Here is a 19,691-nt window from a genome sequence, read left to right on the forward strand (position 1 = left end):
GGGAGATGAAAAGGGGTAGAGCCAGGATTTAAGCTCAGATGATCCAGTGTGCTCTGAGATTTTGGCATAATTGAGTCCTTTCAGCTCTCTGGGTTACTTTTTAGTGGGCAATGTTGATCAGTGGTTAAGAACCAGAGCTCTGGGTTCAAATCCTGACTCTGCTGCTTACAAGGTATATGATTTTGGGTGAGTCATTTCACCCCCCTGAGCCTTTGTTTCCTTATCTATAAAATGGGGATAATACTAGTATGTTCCTTGGGGTGGTGTGAGGAGTAAATGAGATCAGGCATAGAAAGTTCTCAGCCCTGCTTAGCACACACACTCATTAAATAGGAACGATTCTCACAATTACTAGTTAAAACATTTTGGGTGTTCATTATTTCAACGAATCCCCCCAACAGTGCTGGGAGGTGTTTAGGATAGGAATCCCTAATCCGCTATTCACGGATGAGGAAACTGAGGCCCAGAAGGAAAAGAGACCTACCTCAGTGACTTAGGGCAAAGCCAGAGTTAGGGACAGGACCTCTGCCATCCCAGGACCAGCTCCTGGAAGGGGTGGGGAGTGGGTGAGGGTTCAGCTCAGCCTGGAACTGACAGGCAAGGACATTTCACCTCTAGAGCCACCAGCGATTGATTGGTAGTGGTTGCCAGGAGGGTTGTGCTAGAAGTTTGTGACTCTGAGGCAGGACCCTGGGATGGATCAATGACTCTGCCGTGAGGCTCTCGGTGCTGGGGGGGCGTGGTGACAGGTATACTCCGTCCTCGTCTACCTTGGTCTAGAGGTGTTGGTATCTTACCAGGCCAGGGCTTCCAGCCTTTCGCCGGCTCTGGGGGCAGGGGGCGTTTTCCCCATCTCCAGGGCAACCTCATCCCTCTTCCAGCAGGATCTTGTTCCGGGTTACTTACTTGCCGACCTCTGTGTGTGTGTCTGCCTGTCTGTGTGTCTGGGGAGCAGGGTTCGCAGGGACACCCGGATACCTCTCCCCAGAAGTGCTGCGGAAGGACCCGTACGGGAAGCCTGTGGACCTGTGGGCCTGTGGTGAGTCCATCCAAAGGCCCCTTAGTCCCCCTGGCTGCCTGCCCCTCTGGTGCCCTCTCTGTCCTTTCCCATCGTTCTCCTCCCTCACCCCACCCCCAACCCCATCACTCCTCCTCATGAGGCTGAAGGTTCTGCTGGTCCTCTCCTCAGGGGTCATCCTGTACATCCTGCTGGTTGGGTATCCCCCGTTCTGGGATGAGGACCAGCACCGCCTGTACCAGCAGATCAAAGCTGGCGCCTATGATGTGAGTGTTGCGCCTCTCTCCAGCCTCCCTGTCATCCCCTGGGCCCCATCCAGTGAGGCCAGAGACCCGAGGATGACCCTGTCCCACCCTCCCAGCCCATTTAGGCCTCCTGCCACTCTCTAGCTACGGGATGGGGATGGGGTGAACAGCAGGTGGAGCCTGAGGGCTGACTGGGGCCAGGCCATGAGCTGGCAGTGCCTAATGACTTGGGCATCTAAGAGATGGGATTTAGTTCATGGGGCCCCAGAGGGCAGAAGCAGCACCAACGTGGTGTGAGAGGTCAGAGGGCAGGCCCCAGGAGCCAGGTTCTCTCTATATGTATAGAGAGATAGATAGATACATACGTACATACATGTATACATACATACATACATAGATATATGTACACACACATACACACATATTATATGTTGTATATACAAATAGTAATAATAACTAACACACGTAGCAGTCTTCTAAATGCTTTCTATATATTACTACAGTTAATCCTCACACCAGTCATGACATAGGTACTATTGTTACCCCCATTTTACGGATAGGAAAACTGAGGCACAAGGAGGTTAAATAAATGCCCAGACCACTTAGCTAAGAAACAGTAGAGCTGGGATTTAAACCCAGGCAGTCTGGCTCTAGTGTCCATGCTTCTAACAACCAAGCTGTACTGCTTTTCTGCATGGCTGACGCCTATTGAGCTATATGCTACGTGTTCTATATCATATTTAATCCTCACAACATCTCTCAGGGTCACATGACTTGCCCAAGCTCATACAGCCCAGGAGGCAGAGCCAGGACTTGAACCCAGACTTCTGATTCTGAAGTCTGGGCTGTAACCACTGTCTGGCTGCTTTGCAGATAAGGCACGGCTTCAGAAAAGCAGAGGGAGGCCTCCTTTCCCCGGCCATTGTTCTGATTTGTCCTGGGGTCGGGACCCTGCACCATTTCCTGGTTGTGGACGCCCGAGTAGAAGGACACTAGGACCCCTGCCTGCTCCCCTGCCAGTCAGGGGCTGGGGGATCGCAGGGGTGGCCTGGGGTAGGCTGGGCAAACCTGGCCCCTCTGCCCCTTCCAGTTCCCGTCACCAGAATGGGACACCGTCACCCCGGAAGCCAAGGATCTGATCAATAAGATGCTGACCATCAACCCATCCAAACGCATCACGGCCGCCGAGGCCCTCAAGCACCCCTGGATCTCGGTGAGCCTTCCTCAGCAAGGCCTCTCATGGGAGCCCCTCCAGACCTCAGGAATAAGGCCCCTATGGAGGCCTGGCCCCTGCCCCTGGGCCTGAGGGCCCAGCATGGGGCCGACGGAGCTTAATCCAAGAGACACTGACCCCACTGTTGTTCTCAGGGGGAGAGTGGCAAGTGGGAGGTATTCTGGGTTGGCACATGACTGGGGGTGCTACTGGCTTTGAATGTCCATTGCCAGGATGTTTATACCATCCCCTTGAACAAAAAATCATTCCCCCAAGATGACAACCACATCCATAGGATACTCTGGAAGGGGAGGGAGGGCTTGCCTTCCGCTCACAGACCTCTCCCCCACTCCCTTCAGCACCGGTCCACCGTGGCCTCCTGCATGCACAGACAGGAGACCGTGGACTGCCTGAAGAAGTTCAACGCCAGGAGAAAACTGAAGGTAACAGCAGGTCCTCACCCTCCATGCCCCCCGGCTGTGGGAGTAGCTTGGCCTGGGTCTCCACAGTGGCCAAGAGACCCGCTCACGAGTTCTTCCTTTGTTGAGTCAACAAGCATTATTGAACGCCTGCTGTCTGGGCTGGGCATTGAGCGGCGGTGAGGACAGACAAGTGATGGAGACGTTATGGGGCAGTGGTGAGTGCTGTGACCACATGCCCTGAGGCTGTGGGAGTGCATAGCAGGGCCATGGAGCAGGTCTGGATGGACCAGGGAAGGATCGCAGAAGCCTTCCTGGGCAAGTGTCATTTGAGCTGAGATCCCTAAGGATAAGCAGGTATTAATGGTATAGAGACAGATTGGGCAGATGTTCCAGACACAGAGAAAAGCCTGTGCAGAAGTCTGGAGGCGTGAGCATGACCCCTTAGGGGGACTGCAAGTGTTTCGGCGTGGCTGGGAGAGGTTTCGGGGGGTGACATGTGACTGGGCAGGAGACCATGGTGGGGGTGAGAGACCCCAGCTGCCAAGCACTGGAGAGGAATGGCCGAGGGACTAGACAGGGGTTATGGCTCCAAGGAAGCCACGGTGTGACCCAGGTGGGCCCTAAGCTGCCAGCCTCTCAGCAGGTCTGTGTGTTCTCAGGGCCGTGACATCTCCTGGCCTAGACCTTGCCAGGGACCCCGTGAGCAGGTAGGAAGAGCAACCAAGGGGTCCCCAGCTGGTCGGAACAGAAAAGCCATCAACATGCTGAGTGACAGATGCTGAGGCCCCGGCTCCTTCGGAAGCTCCTCACCGACTGCTCCCAGGCCTGGCATGGTGGCTCAGGACAGGGACACGGGCCAACGGGGTGGTGGCCAGCATGAAGCCAGGAGAATTGCGTCTCGCCCCCAAGCCCGCAGTGGGAGCTGTCACAGAAGAAGTCTCAAAATGTCAGAATCAGGGAGTCTTAAAATCATGGACTGTCAGACCCAGAGAGTGTTCAAATCAGACAGCAATTAGAACCAGGAGGGCCATTGGTCCCCAGCCCCTTCATTGACAGAGGAGGGTTTTTCCTCATTAACCCAGACTTCCGAACCCAGGAGCCACAGAGGGGCGAACTAGTACTGGAGTGAGGAGCTGAGTGCCCTAGGCAGAGGGTGGAGACAGGGGGGGACCAAGGGGTGCAGAGTCTACTGTCCTTGCCCCGTCAGGAAACTTCCCTGGCCTTTAGGAGCCCCACTGACAGGTGTCCCAGAGCACAGCCACCAGCTCTGGCCAGGCCGGTGGAATCTATTAATATCTGCTCCTAGGATGGCCGTGTACCCAGAGCGGTGCCAGCTAAGGCCTAGCTCACCCCTGCCTCACCCTTCTCCAGGGAGTTGGGGATGGTCTCGGGGCTGTGGGGTGAGAGAAATGGAGGAATGGAGGGCAAGGGGCAGAAGGTTTTGGCTTTGTGTCTGAATGGAGCACCTGCCTCTCCTTCCCCACTCCCCTCCCATTTCTCTGTCTCTCCTCTCCCCCCTCACCTCTGGCCTCCTCTCCCCCAAACCCCCTCCTCTTATCTGTTGCAGGGAGCCATCCTCACCACTATGCTGGCCACCAGGAACTTCTCTGGTAGGTGGTAGGACCTCAGATTTCCAAATACATCCTGCAGGAGGTAGGGGCATTGCCGTATGGGGTATCTGGTGCCCTCAGGCCAGAGGGCCTGGGGAGAGGGGGGCTGTAGGGGACCCCATGACTGGGGACTTAGCTCACCTGATGCAAACCTGCAAAGCAGATAAAGATCAAAGGTCATCAAGCCAAGGGTCCACCGGGAAGGGTTAGAGGTTAAGTCTGGCTCCCCCACCTCACAGCAGTGCTGGGGTTCTCAGGCTGGGCTGGCCAGAGGGGAGGGCCTCACAGATGTCAGGGTACAGGTCCAGGAGGGACTGACCCAGGCCCAGGGAGTAGCAGTATTCCTGTTCCCTACAGTTACGAAGCAGTGCCCATGCTTTCACTCATGTGGTCTTTGTGACAAGGTGATTGCCATCCCTGTTTTCTGAGTGAGAAAACAGGATCAGGGAGGTAAACTCTGACTTGCTCCAGGTCACTGTTAGAGGGAGGCTTTCAGTGCAGGTGTGACCAGCCCCAGAGCAAGTGCCTTACCAAGCTGGGTCACCAAGGAGTCCAGGGTAGGAGCCTTTGGCCTTGGCCTAGGCTGGTTCAGGCGGGAAGTGCCCAGTGACCTGTGGCATGTGGCCCCGAAGAGAGAAGGGGAGGGGATTAGCATCAGGGCTTAGCAAGAAGCTCCCCTTGGCATGTTAGACAGTGCCGTGGCCAGCGTCCGCCAGAGGCTTCTCTCTGGGGAGCCCGGGGCGGCAGTTGGGGCAGTTGAGCAGATACAGCAAGGCTAACCCAAGGGGCCCTCTGGTTGGGGCAGCTAGAGCTGCTGCGGCACGTGGCTGGCTCCACTGCAAGGGGTCGGCTCTGGGAAGCTACAGCCCTGGCTTGGCTGAGAGGGTCCACCTGAACATTTAACCAGCTGGGAGAATGAAACCCAGGGCTGGGAAGACCCTGCGACTTCAGACTCGGGCTTTCGCTACCACACTGGACTGCCTTCCCACTCTCTCCCCAGACAAGGATCCTGCAGTTCCTTAAACTGAAAGATGAGCCACCCAGGCAGTCAGAGTCTTTTTTTAACAACTGAAGGGCCTCTAGGGCACTCTAGTCCAGAGCTCACAAAACGGAGCCCATGGGTTAGTCCCTCTCTCTCGATGTGCTTGGGGGTACCAGTGGTGTTTAAAAATTTTTTTTTGGCAAGAGTTTCCAGCACTTAAAAACCAGGAGATTTCATAGAAAATCCCAGATTTCTGACTTCCCTTGAAAATCAGAATATGTGGCTTCACGGGACCCACAGTCCTGTAATAGTGGGTTGGAGCTGAGGGGGACTCCTTGGAGGCTTGAGGGGCAAGTCCCTTCCCTGCTGCTGTGCATCCTGGTCTAGCTCACAAAGCCCATGATGATGGCTGGCCATTCCTCTCGGCTTTGGGATCCAGAGGTACTCCCCCGGCCCCACCACTGCCTTGCTTTGCAAGAGGGAAATTTTGCGAGAGGGAAAAGTTGCATGAGAGCCCGAGAGGGGTCATAGGTGGAAATGTGAGGAAGACTGGGGAGGTGGACCAGCCATGAGCCCCATCCCTCCAAGCCTCTGGGGCATCAATGTGCAGTACCACCCCTCCTCCCCAGCTCGCTCTCTCCAGGCCACCAGGAAAAGGACTTACAGTGGCTACCATTTACTGAGCATCTACCGCATACACGTCAAGTGCTATGCTAAGCACTTTATAGATACTGTCTGGTTTAACTTAAGGCCATTTGCTTGAGGTTTAAAGCAGCCAGATGTCAGGCTGCACAGGGCTGGGCATTGATGCCATTTCCTGACTGATGCCCTCTCCAAGGGCTCTGACCAGGAGGTGAGAAGGAAGGGAATGGGAAATGACAGGTGGGCCCTCCCTGAGAGCTGTTGCTCTGCTTTTCCCAGCCACCAGGGACACAGCCAGCGCCAGTGTGGGGCTCTGCAGTTTGAGGGTAGGGAGGCCTCTGCAGGGGATGGGTGCTCTGGCAGGGGTGGGCCCCAGAGTGGGGGCATCTGCTTCTTATCACCAGCAAAATGCAGCTTCGCAGCTGTCCAGAGTGAGTAGGCAGGGCTGACACATGACCTCCGCAGCAGCATGGGGCTAAAATTAGAGCGGGCCGGGGCGGGGAGGGAGCATCGAGCCCCGGGCTGGGCAGCCGGGCCTCCGTGTTGGCTGCCACTAGCACGGGTGGTGACCAGGATCTGGAGGGAATCCCCAGACTGAAACAGCAATCCCACGGTCCTGGGACACATTGGGCACCTCCCTCAACCCATGGAGCCAGAGGGTCACACTTGAGACTGCTGAGAACCCAGGCCCACTCCCACCCAGTGGGCCACCGGCAGACCCAGGGCCGCCCAGGAAGGAAGAGGAGCGAGGGGAGGAGGTCTCCCCACGTTGCTGCTCCGGCTCTGTGCCCTCCGCTGCCCGTGGATGTTGCTCTTCCTCACCCTGTGGGCCCTGGTGCCCTGCCTGGTGTTGGTAACCCTCTACTTTTTCTCCTCTGCAGGCGGGAAGAGTGGAGGAAACAAGAAGAACGATGGTGTGAAGGTAAGTCCCGGCCAGCCCGGCAGGGCCTGCCTCTGACAGCGTTTCCGCCCACAGGGCCCAGCTTGCAGGGCTGGGACGAGAGCCAGGCCTTGCTGATGCTGTTCTGGGCAGATGTGCTCACCCGTGCAGCCTGGCATCCCCAGACCCAGACCTGGGCTTCGGTGCCCACCCTCCCACCAGGACTGGTGGGGGTCCGGTGGGGGAGGGGAGGGTTGAAAGAGGGTGGGAGAGGCAGGTGGCCTGGGGTTGGGGTGGGCATGAGGGCCGGTCAAAGGAGATTTCTGCGGTTCTGGAGGACTGGTGAGTGAGTGGGTGCAAAGAAGGGACAGAGATGTCATGAGGGGTGACCTCCTCCTTCCCGAGTGTAGGCTGGCTGGAATGGGCCCCTGACCCAGTGCACGCCCCAGTCCAGCCTACAAAGCCTGCAGGGGAAGGACAGCCAATCCTCTTGGCTTTGACACCCAGAGGTACCCATCCCCATCAAGGCCTGCCGGTTCAGTGCTAAGAATCCCCTCCTCTCCCCGACCCAGGCCTGCCCTGTCCCCACCCCTCATGCCCGAGCTGCTTTCCTCCACACCCCACTGACCCCTCCCTCCCTCCTCTCTCTTCTGCCTCTGCTCTCTGGGGCCTTGTCCCCTACTTTCTGCCTGGTCCCCTACTCTCTGCAGCTCCTTCCTCCCCTGCCACTGGCTCGCCTTGTGGATTCTCCTCTCTTGAGACCCTGCCTTTTTCTGGGCTCAGATCCCTGCCTGGCCAGGGCCCCAGGGCTGGGCTGTGCCCAGGACACTGGAAGGTGTGGGATGCTGTCCAAACACAGCCACCCAGGTGGGCTGGTGGCTTCATGGCTTGGTTTGTAGTGGCATTTAGGGTCTCAGGCCCCTGGCTTTGGTCTGCCAGGGGTTGCATGGGAGGGGATCTGGGCTGTCTGCCTGAGGCCAGGATATGGCCCTCCTCTCTGCTCTTGGTCCTCTGGGGGCTTCAGTTTCCCCATAGGTACAGTAGGAGGGGGGAGGGCTGTGAACTCCATGATTTCCAAGATTTCAACTTTAAAAACAAACAAGAAAAAAATCATTTTCCCTTCTCATCTTGGGTGCTTGAGGAATATGTAATTAATTTGGTTATCAGTCAAAGCCAGTGGTTTTCAAATGGAACTCCTTGGAGCCCAGAGGTTCTGGGGAGGTACCTCTGGCAGCAGATGGGGAGGGATTGGAAGGGGGAGGCCAAGCAGAGAGGTTTTGGGGCTTCCCACACCCACTTCAGCCAGAACAGCTCCGTGGACCAGCTATTGCAGTGGCTGAGAGAGCCTGGGTGAGCTCATAGCCCATTATTTGAATCTCCTGAGCCCGTGTTTCCTCATTCAAGCAATGGGTGAGCAGGGTCTCCCACCTCCCAGGGCTGTTTGTGAGGATGAACTAAGATACTGCGTATTGAGGACTTAGCACGGTGCTGGCGTGCGATACATGCTCATGAGATGCTAGTCAGTAGTGTTATCTTTTCTGCTTTATGTGTTGGGCTTTCGGGTAAGATTTCTCTTGAAGTTTGCTCAAGAAAATACTTGGAAAACACAGATCTAAAGCCAGCCCAATTTGTAAAGTTAACACACATCCATCCCAAATGCTGTAATGGAATCCAGAATTGAGTTTTGGCTTACCTGCTGTTTTGGGTTACCCATGAGTCACCCCCCTCCCCTCCCATTTTGAAAGGGTGATGGATGTGCAGCTTGCGGGGGAGGGGGGCAGGCTTGGAGCAGCTGGGGCTCAATCTGGCCCTAGTGTGTAGACACTGGGGGTACTGGGTTCCCTGGGGAAAATCATATTTGGGGGATATGGGGCAGAGGCCACAGGCGCTAGTGGGCTGGGACCCAGGTAGGTGGAGGAGGAGGGTCTGAGGGAGGGCTGCCGCCGTCTGCTTGGCGCTCGGGTGTAGCCCTGGCAAAGCCCTGGTCAGGGCCTGACTCAGGCTGGGTCATGAGACGAATCTCTAGTCTGGCTCCTCTCTGGGCAAGGCCAGGAGGCGGAGGCTGTCTGAGGGCAAGGGCATCTCGTAGCGTGGCGGGGCTCTGGCTGTTCACTGCAGGGCCTTCCAGTGGGCACAGTTGAAGAAAGTGCTGCTGCTTCCTGTAGGGCAGGACAGACCCTGAGTGACTTCTCAGGGTGGCCTGGGTGTGGAGGAAGAGACACTCAAAGGCTCTTCCTGGCCCGTCCCTTTCTCTGCAGCTCAACCTCCTCCCCTTCCTTGGGATGGAGGAGCGGAGACATCCAGCTGGAAGACGGGAGTAACCCAGGGGGATTTGCCCAGGATTTGGGGAGCCCGGCCTGCAAGAGGAGGGAGGTCCATTCATGTTTTTACTATGACTGAAACTGGACCTCAAGTCAAGAAGCCAGGGGTTTGAGCCTGGGACCCACTGTTCCCTCCCTTGGGGACCTGGGCCATCAGTTCCGTCATCTGTAAGAGGAGAAGAGCTGTTTTCAGGGAGGCTGGTGAGAGGCTCCCACCAGGGTGGGCCTGGTGCAGCCGCATCGTGATGCTCCTGTAGCCAACATGTGCTCGGCCAAAGCAGGAAATACAGCTTGGTCCCTAGAGACAAACCACTGATTCCACCTGGGGCTTAACTGAAGAAGCAGTGATCGGTTCCAACGTTGGAGGAAAAACTGGCGGGTTGGAGTTCAAGATATGACACAATACTGTACTTTATGGGCTTTTAAGGGCTTTTCAAGGCTAACTTTGACCATCCTCTGTTTCTACCATCCCTGCCAACCTTAGAACCATGTTCTTCACGTGGTTCTAAGAGATGTGACTCTACTTTTGTTGACAGTTCACTTTTTAAATGAAACTAACATGCTGGTCGGTGTAGGGTTATTATTAGTATCATCTTCATTTTGTGATTCAGGAAAATCGAGTCTTTCTATTACCAAGAAGCGATGCCCCCCGTCCCAGCCACTCCTAGGCCTCTACTTTCATGAAGAGGGGCTGACCGCTCCCACCCCTCAACCCCACTCACTGCCCCCTGTTGGTGTCCCATCCGTGCGTCATGACCTCTCTCCCCCATGTCCCATCCTGTCACTGTACGTCCGAATTTGATGCAGTCTCTGCTCTGTGTTCCCTCCTCGTGTCCTGCCTGGAACCTCCTGGCCCTCATGCCGCTCCTCAGGTTTCTGCTGACGGCCGAGCTGTGTGGGCCTGTCCCCTCCAACACACACTGTGCCTGGCCCGGCTCCAGCCAGGAGTGAGGCCAACACTAGGAGGAAAGGGCAGGGAGGGAGGGGCTGGCTGCAGGCTACTGGCTTGCAGGAGTCACACTGCCCGGGCCAGCTGGGGCAGAGGCAGGGGCTGTGAGCACTTACACTGGAAATGCCCAGTGAGCCACCTCCATGCAGAGGCCCTGGATGGAGAGGACAGGATCTAAGGCTCCTGGCACTCAGAGACTCCTGGATCTTGGCATCAGAAAGCCCAGACTTAGACCTGAGGACCCTTGGAGAATATCCAGTGCCTCCCACTGGCAAAGGCCTACCCGGAGGGCATCTCAAGTCTCCCCTCTGCTCCCCACACAGAGCAGCAAGGGGAGTAGCCTCCTGGCCTCTCAGATGTAAGTGCTTCCAGGATAAGCCTTTGAAGAGCCATCAGGCTGTGGGTACCTGGAGACCTGGACAGAGGAGAGGGCCTGCACTGGGGGTTCCAGCCTCTGCTTTGCTAGTAGCTAGCTGAACGACCTTGGGTGGATCGCTGCCCGTCTCTTGACCCCAGGTTCTTGTCTGCTCAATGCAAGTGTCAGTCTTGGCCTGTAACCTTCTATGAGTGTGAGTCTTTAAGACTCCAGGCTTAGAGCTGAAAGAAGGAGAAGATAGTCTACATGTTCCTCTCTCCTTCCCTTGGTTCCACAGTTGATAATACAGGGGAAATGACAAATCCCCCCAAAGCTAGAATAGGCTGAATGGCAGGGCCCAAAGAATTCTGGGCTCAGCTGTGTGTCTGCCTTTGCCTCAGTTTCTCTATCAGCATAAAGGAGCCGAATAGGCCAGTCACTGGGAAGCCGTGAGCACAAGCAAGACTTCTGAGGCCACTTAGAGGAGTAGTCCCCACACCTGTGTCTGCTTTGGAATCACCTGGGGATATTGTTTAAAATAAAGATGCCCAGGCCCCAGCCCAGACCTAGTTATCAAACTCCTTAGAGGGGGCCTGGTTATGTATATTTTGGACAAGTTTCCTGAGTGACTATGACACTCAACCAAACCAGGAGTGGGGTCTTTTCAGCAGAGACACAGGAGGAGTCTAGGAGGAGACATTGGGCCTCATCTCCAGACCCGAGCACTTTTTTGTCCTTCAAGAGCTTTGGGTTCTGGAGGCCTTAGGCACCTGGTGTCTGAGACCCAGGATTTGCTTCCTCCATCTGAACTTAGCCTAGGGGGTGCCCTGATCTAAGAGAGGCTTAGCCCGCAGCTTGGTGGTTAGATTGTTGAGACCCAGGCAGCTGTGCACGAGGCCCCAGAACTCCAGGCTGAGAGAGGCCTGGCCCTGCCAGGTCAGCTGCTGCTGGTGGCCCTGACTCCTTGTCTCGATGCCATTGCCGGCAAGGGACCACAGAGGATGACCCCGAGGCCCATCCTCCTTCCAACCCTCCCCTGTTGTTCGTTCCTCTGCTCCCTGCCGTTTTCACGCTGTGTCTTTTCCTGTCCCATCTCTTCTCCTTGTTTTTCCAGAAAAGAAAGTCCAGTTCCAGCGTTCAGTTAATGGTGAGTGTCTGCCGTCTCCCAAACGCCGGTAAATCCTGGGCCTCGAACCCTCGCTCCTGCCTCGCTCCTGCAGGCTGCACTGGGAACCCGGGCGGGGAGAGGGTGCTCAGGGTGTGCTTGGTACGTGTGCCTCGTGTGACAATATGTGTGTTGTGTGTGCGTGTTGTTGGCGTGTTTCTGTTGACACCTCCAACTCCATGACCCAGGCCAGCAGCCTGACGGTAGACCTGAGAACTCCCTCGGATGCGACGGTTGATTTGAACCCCATCCCACATCCAGCCCATGGCTTCTCGCTTCGCCTTGCCCTCTGCTCTGGAACTCAGCTCAGGACTTGGTTTGTGCCAGTTGTGGCCACTGGGGGGCTTGGTTTGGCCGAAGTAGCGGGCACCGTAGAGGCCCTTCTTGAGCTTCTGTGAGGCTACCCAGGGCCTGCCGGTGGCAGAGGAGCCACCAGCCCCTGCCACTGTCTAGGGGTTCCTGCGGTGGCATGGTGGCCCACGTCCCTCTTCTTCTGATTCCATTGCTGTCTCCCTCAGTTGTGTGGTTTTTCTCCCCCTGAAAAGCCCAGCCTCTGTCACACCGGGCCTCCCCCCGTCTCTCTCTTCCTCTCCTGCCAGTGTGTGTATTCCTTCCCCATCCTGTGGCCACCATGTGCCTCTCTGCCCTCCACACCCCCTCTCTGCTCCCTCAAGCAGACAGGGATCAGGACCCCCTTCCAGAAAGGCCAGGGCTCTCCACGCATCCACCCCTTCATTCACACCCCCGTCCCCGCCACCAGACACCTGCTTAGTTGGGCCCGTCCCCTCCTTAGGCTTGGAAGTCTGACAGGGTTTTCAGTGCAGCATCTGGATGGCAGAGCCAATGAGGCTTACGGCAACGGGGCCGCAGCATCCGGCAGACCACACCTCTTCCCGCTTGACAAGCGGGCCTCACCACCTCCCGTGTTCTCTTTGGCAGGAATCTTCAGAGAGCACCAACACCACCATTGAGGATGAAGACACCAAAGGTAGGAGGGGTCTTGCCTGCAGCATCTGGGCCCCCGGGCCTCTTGGCAGGCCCCTTTCACTGACAGTCTCCGGCCTGAAAGGACCCCAAGGCCAACTTTGTGTGCTGTTTCTCTACAAAGAGCCTCACTTTGGCTCCTTATAGACTGGGTATACAGTGGGGTGCCATTTCCCTATGTGAGGTGCCTGGATGGACTTTTCTCATGGTAGCAGTTATGTGTTGACTTTAACATGTATTAGAAAAAATTAATTTAACATAGTCAAGTCATAAATGTATCATAGTAGTATACATTTTCCTTTTGAAGTGTTTTTGGATTTAAAAAAAAACACAAGTTGATTTTAAAAACTTGAAGTAATAATAGTAAAGGAAGGGAAAGCAAAAATGTATGAATAGGAAATTCAACAACCTGGAATATGGGAAACACTGCCTAAGACCGACCCAAAATGCAAGGGCTACTGTAGCCAGTGGCTAATAGTCTTCACAAGCCCTCAGATGAAAGGGGGCACAAGACCCCAGATAACGGTGATCTGATAGTAAGAGAGGAAATAATAGGATGGTAATAGGAATAATGGCTGCCTTTTATGGGGTACTTGCTGTGCGCTAGACATGTTTCAAGTGCTTGATATTCATCTGAGCTTTACAACAAGCTAAGAAGTAGGTACTGTGATTAACCCCATTCGACAGCCCAGAAACTCAGGGGTTGAGTAAATTGGCCCAAGGTCCCAGAGCTCGTAAAGGGGACAGTTAGGATATGAACCCAGGCAGTGTGGCTCCAGGGCCTGGCTCAGCTGACGAGGCCTTGGCATGTGGAAAGATGTTTGGAGCTTGGAGGAGGGAGGATGGGGCGCTGACTTCCACCCAGGGGACACCAGATCCTTGGATGAGTTAGTGACGTCCTGCTGTTCTGCCTGTACCCAGCCCTTCTTCCTCCCCCAGGACAGGGAGACCGGCAAGGGAGGGGGTTCTCACACTCAGGTGTGTGTCAGAGATGCCTGGGGAGTCTCTGAAATCTAGAAAAACAGCATTGACCTGGAGAGATCACAGCTGTGCCAGTTGAGATATTTTCAGGAGTTTAGATGATTTGCTTCTAAAAGAATATACAATGATGGGGGAAAGAGCATTTTATTATGTAATAAATATTTTTGCACCATTGCCATTCAGGCTTACTTAAGGCAGTTTTGACACACTAAATGCCGTTGACTGCCTCCTGACTCTGCCACGGTGTTTGGAAGACCAGCCCCACCCTACGTGTGTCCCTCTCCGGTCATTCCCAGCTGGGGCAAAACAGGGGAAGGAGATGGTCACTCCATCACCATAGCCTGGTGCTAGAGCAAATCAAGAGTCTGTGAAAGCACCAGGGACAACCTTCAAAATGCATTATCTCGAAGAATTCCCTTGGGATCAGGTCAGCAGTCTAAGTCCCTCAAGTATGATTATTAACCACTGGCCCTGCTCCAGTGGAATCTGATTCCATAGGTTTGTGGTGGGCCGAGATAGGTTGTTTCTGAGACATTCACCATATTTAAGGCTCATTGTAAGGTGCTGGGATTTTTGAGGAGACTTGTTGTGGCCTCATAATCCTGGTCTCAGAGCAGACAGGGTCTGTGGAGGCAAACTGGCTCTGTGATTCTTCATTGGAGTCCATCTGCTGGGTGACCTTAGACAACTTACTGAACCTCTCTGAGCCTCAGTTTCCTTAACAGTAAAGAGATGATAATAGTATCAAGCTCAGAGGACTGCTGTGCAGATGAAATGAGAGGCTGTGTCTAAAGTGCCTACACAGTGTTTGGCATGTGGCCACTGTTTAATAAATCTTAATTTCTCTTCTTTCAAACTCGAGCTTATGGTTGAATGACAGGAAGCCATATGACGTTTTCTTGGAGCATCAGTTTTACTCAAAGATTATTTTAAGACAAATATTTATATGTTCAACGGACAGAGAAATGTTTGGACTAGAATGTAAAATTTGTGTGCGCTATTAATGTAAAACGTGACCCGTTAAAGACATTTTCCACCTGGGGTAACGGCTCTGGGTTACATCCCCGAGGCCTGACATTTACAGTCATTATCCTCTGCTTTAGAGCTATCAGGATGGGAACATTTGCGAAGTCTTGAATTTTAGTTCACTTATGCCCCTTTTAAAGAGTGGAGGATGGGACTTCCATGGCGGTCCAGTGGTTAAGACTCTGCACTTCCACTGCAGGGGGCACGGGTTTGATCCCTGGTCAGGGAACTAAGATCCCACATGCTGTGCAGCATGGCCAAAAAAATAAAATTTAACTTAAAAATAAAATAAAATAAAGAGGGGAGGCTGAGGCCTAGAGAAGAGAAAGGGCATGTCAATGTTATTAATGGTAAAACTGGGACCCCGTTCCCTGCCTCAGTTTCCACACATGTAAAAGGCCATGTCTGATGGAAGAGATGCTGGCCCATCCAGGAGCTTCTCCCCCTGTTTGGCAGGAGAGAGGAGCTCTGTGCCTCCCCCAGCTTCTCCAGGCCTCAGAGAAAGTTTCCAGAGAACCATTTTCTGGTGTTAATTTGTTAAGTCTTCTTACTAAGTGAGAATAGCAGCTGGTGGGGTGGATTCTGACCTAACATTAAAGTTAATTAGAAATGTCATCCTCCAGGGAACATTCTCCCCTCAGCAAAGAAAGGGACATTAATATTTCACAGCCCCTCAGGCTTAATGCCCAGGCCTCTCACCCTCTGAGCTGCACGGGGTTCTGCCAGATTTCCTCCCCACCGCCCTATCTCCTCCTGGTCAGCTCCTTGAAAATTCAATTTCCTCTCCAACCCAAAGAGCTGCCTTAGAATCTGGGCAGAGACATTCTGGGAAATATCAGTCAGGAATGCTGATCCCATCTCAGCCTCCTCATACTGTGTGACCTTGAGAGAGTGCCTTAACCTCTCTGGAGCTTCAGCTTTCCCATCTATAGCGGAGCCCTCCTGGTTGCCTGGGGGAACACCTGGCAGATGAGAAATGCCAGAGGGTGGTACTGAGCAGCTGCTAGATGAATCTTTCGTATAGCAATAGGTCTGCCAAGGGCATGGGAGGGGCTCAGAACCAGAGTGAATTTCTCCCGATTTAAGGAGCACCAGACCCCCAGATCTTTGGTCCCAGAGAATGAAGCTAGGGAGAGTCCTGCCTGCTAGGCTTCAATTGTTGGCAAACTTGGTGTCCTGAGTGGCTGGAGGCCAAGTTAGGCACTGTCTCAGGCTGCATTAATAGAGGTGTAGTGTCCAGAACTGGGGAGGGGATAGAGAGTGCTACCCTAGACCTGATATTCTGCAATATTCAAGCCACATCAGGGATTGTGTGCTCACACTCAGAGAGGCAACTAAACAGCTTAAGTACCCTCGAAAATAGATGGCCAGCTTGAGCCAGATCCTGCAAACCACATGCAGGAGGCCTTCAGCCCTGAGGAGAAAAGACTGGTGGGGGAAGGCACAGAGTCTGGAGAAGCAGGTACACACTGAAGGATCCCAGAAGGCAGACCAGAACTATAACTAGGGGCTTTTAGGGGGAGATTGCAACTTGAAAGAAGGAGGTGGATGCAAATGGCAAAAGCTGTCCAGCAGTGCGGTGGCCTACCCGGCAGGCTGCAAGCCCCACAGTTCCAACCAAAACTGAACCATCATATATCAGGCTGCTGGGAAGTGTCCCTGCCCGGGCTAGAGGCTAGAGACTGTCCTCAGGGAGAACTTCCAATTCAGAGCTTTCCAGTGATGATAATCACAGCGCTTGCTTATGGAGTGCCAGGCACCGCTCTCAGTGCTTTACATAATGCATCATTATTTACATAAGTGAGTTGATATAAAGGGCTTGGAACAGTAGCTGGTTCTGAGTGAGGACCATATGTGTGTTAGTTATTTTTATTGATATATTCTTAACTCAATCCTCAGAACCACCCTATGAGGTAAGTACTATTCGTAGCTCCATTATACATATGGGAAACTGAGGTAGGAGGAAGTATCTTGACCAAGGGCACACAGTTACTAAGTAGCAGAGCCAGGATCCAAACTCAGGGGGTCTGGCTCCAGAATCCATGCCATTGACCACTTGACTAGCCTCTCTGAGATGGTGGTGAGAAGCGGCCCACGGGAGACAGAGCGTTAAGCACGGGCTCGAGGAATGTCAAGTGGGAAGGGTTCTTAAAGCCGTGGATGGTTCTTAAAGCATGTGGGTTCTCTCTGGATCATCACCCTGATTTCATGTGGGAGCAGCTGGAACAAGATGTCTCCTGGTGGAGGTGGGTTTCTCCCCATCCTCAATCCCCAGCTTCCATGAAGGAGGGCAGAGTTGACCAGGAGGCCGGGCTGTTGGGCTCCTAGGAACAGAGGCCACAAGGCAACTTGGGCAATTCCAGGGAACAGGGCAAGGCCAGCAGCCCCAGACCCTGATTTGGTCCATCCGCTCGTTCTTTCATTCAAGCTGCCTCCGTCTCAGCCCCAGGCAAGACCCCAGAGTCACCCGGCTGACCTCATGGTCTAAGACAGACCCGTTCCCAGCCCTGGTGATTCTTCGCAGAGCCAGGAGATAAAGAGTTAGTGGCTCACTGTGGTGACTGACATTGGAGATGGTAACTTCAGTGATGTTACGGCTACTGAGCGCCCACCACGTGCCAAGAGCTGCGCTGGGCACCGGGCCCTGCCCTGCGGGGCAGGTGGTTGGGGGAGAGGGAGATGGGCTTTGGAGCTGCACAGTCTGCTCGGGGCGGTTGGTCCACTGGAGCAGACTATTTCACCTGTCGCCTCCACGGTGACTGGAGCTTGTCTCTGACCGGGAGGTGAGGACCACATGAAATTGTGCTGGGGGGCTTCAAAGATTCGCGGCTTGAGCACTGGCGCAGTCACTCACTCCATAACGAATGCCTGGCCAGGCCTGCTCCAGGCTCCAGGGATCAGCGAGCCTCCATGGAGCTCATATTTGAGCTGGGGAAGAGACGAGCATGTGGGCCCAACACATCACGGAACGCGTTGGAGCTCCTGGGTCCTGTGGAAAACGCCCTGGGCTGGGAGCCAAACTCTGCACCCAAAATGTTCTATGTCCTTGGGCGAGTCACACCCCTTACCAAGCTTCTGTTTCCCCAATGTTGGATAAGCAGGCTGAGTCCCTGGTCCCCAAGAGTTCTTGCGGCCTGGGTGTCCTGTGATTCTTTGTCCTCTGGGCCTGAGGTGAGCTCCCCAGTGTGAGGGGGGATGGGATGGCACCTGCAGTTGGTGAGGAAAGGGGCAGGGACAAGGCCTCCTCCAGGAGCCGTCTCCCTCCCATGCTCCCTGCCTGAGAAACGGGCAACATGTCTATCCATCTCACCTGAGGCTGCTCCAGCAGGCCAGCTCACTGACCAGCTTGGAGGTTAAGCTTGAGCCTGGGGGAGGAAGGGAAGCAGGCCTGGCCCTGGGAAACCGCCTGAGGCTTCTGGGAGGATAGCCCTGCTGGGAGCCAGAACATCTGGCTTCAAATTCCTTCATTGCTGAGGCTCGGTCTCCTCATGTGTCAGATGGGGGGAAACTGGCCTTGCCTCCCCCTGCCCCCCAGGCTGTGAGGAGCAGATGCAGTAATGAGTATGGGAGGATACAGAAGGCGGCACTTACAGTGTGTACCTACTATGTGCCAGGCTCTGGTCCAAGTGCCTCAGGCACATCATCTCATCCCATGCTCATAACAACTCCGGGACGAGGGCATTGTCATCTCCATACGATGGACCAGAAAACAACCTTGTGCCCCACGGTTGCACAGCTTGTAAAGACCTGGGCTGGGATTTAGAAGAAGCCTGTCTGGTACTGAGGCCTGGGTTCTTTACACAACTTGTTCAGCACTGAACGTATGAGAGGTGATGGTGTCCCCATTTTACAGATGGGAAAACTGGGACTCAGAACATCACACACCTAATAAGAAAACTGATGTCTAATCCTCTACCAGGAAGACAGCAGTTGTTCGTGGTGTTTCAGTGGCGGACAGGGGAGGCCAGGTGTCAGCAGCTGGGATTCATTCTGCCTAGAAAGTTCTGGAAGGCTCAGTGTCTGATTCCTATAGGCACCCAAATGGAACAAAAACTGACTCAGACCTAAGGGATGAGTAAGCCCTAAGCCCTTCCTTAGTGGCCCCAGTTTGGACCATGCGGGAGCCCCTGGTTTGTGGCTGCTGGTGACAACCTCCACAGGTGACTTTGCTTGGATTCAGGTGGCAAAACAAGGTAATGGAGAAGCATATTTTGGAATCAAGACCTGGGTTCAAATCAGGCCTAGAGCCAGAATCATGCATGCTGTTTGGAGGCAGAGGCTGCCAACTAAGACACTGGCTCTGCCCATCGTAGTTGAGGGAACTTTCACACTTTTTCACCTTTCTGGGCCTCAGTTTCTTCTTCCATGAAATGGGAGTAATGATACCCAGGGACAGTGTGAGGATAAACGAGACAATCTGTCTGAGGCCCTCAGGTGCCAGGACAGGGTCTGGTGCATGTTAGGGGCTCAGGAAACTGTGGTTGGTGCTGCACCCCAATCACTATCGCTATTATTTCTCTGTGTTCCCTCCTGCCTTACAGTGCGGAAACAAGAAATTATAAAAGTGACAGAACAGCTGATTGAAGCCATAAGCAATGGAGATTTTGAGTCCTACACGTGAGTCGGCTGGGTCCATTCTGCATGTCCCGCCTGGATTGTTGATCAGGGGTTGCTGATGGCTACCTTTAGGGGTCCTTGTCTCTGACCCTCATTTACTCACTCTGCATGTGCTGTGAATCAGGCTGAACGCATATTTCTGGTTTGCCTTCAGACTTTACGCTCTCATTAAGCTTTCTGTTCACAATACTTGTCTATATCTCAGTCCTGCTCCTATCTTGTTCCCCAGGAGGAACTCCAACAAAACTCTTTTGCTTCCCCAAGGACAGAGCGGGTGGGTC

General features: G+C 54.2%; 1 protein-coding gene across 2 annotated transcripts in view; it reads left to right on the plus strand.

The window, feature by feature from the left end:
* Nucleotides 1-19,691, plus strand: part of CAMK2A (calcium/calmodulin dependent protein kinase II alpha) — a 72,123-nt gene that overhangs the window by 42,546 nt on the left and 9,886 nt on the right. The window contains exons 8-16 of one of the 2 annotated variants that reach the window (XM_082454225.1): nt 956-1,039; nt 1,190-1,284; nt 2,354-2,476; nt 2,836-2,919; nt 4,466-4,508; nt 7,014-7,054; nt 11,752-11,784; nt 12,742-12,790; nt 19,335-19,410. In XM_082454225.1, coding sequence (XP_082310351.1) covers nt 956-1,039; nt 1,190-1,284; nt 2,354-2,476; nt 2,836-2,919; nt 4,466-4,508; nt 7,014-7,054; nt 11,752-11,784; nt 12,742-12,790; nt 19,335-19,410 — 628 coding nt within the window. The remainder of the gene's footprint in view (nt 1-955; nt 1,040-1,189; nt 1,285-2,353; nt 2,477-2,835; nt 2,920-4,465; nt 4,509-7,013; nt 7,055-11,751; nt 11,785-12,741; nt 12,791-19,334; nt 19,411-19,691) is intronic. The other variant, XM_082454226.1, reaches the window with a different exon arrangement.

This window comes from Balaenoptera physalus, assembly GCF_965194825.1.
Source record: "Balaenoptera physalus genome assembly, chromosome: 3".
In the NCBI taxonomy this organism is placed as follows: Eukaryota; Metazoa; Chordata; class Mammalia; order Artiodactyla; family Balaenopteridae; genus Balaenoptera; species Balaenoptera physalus.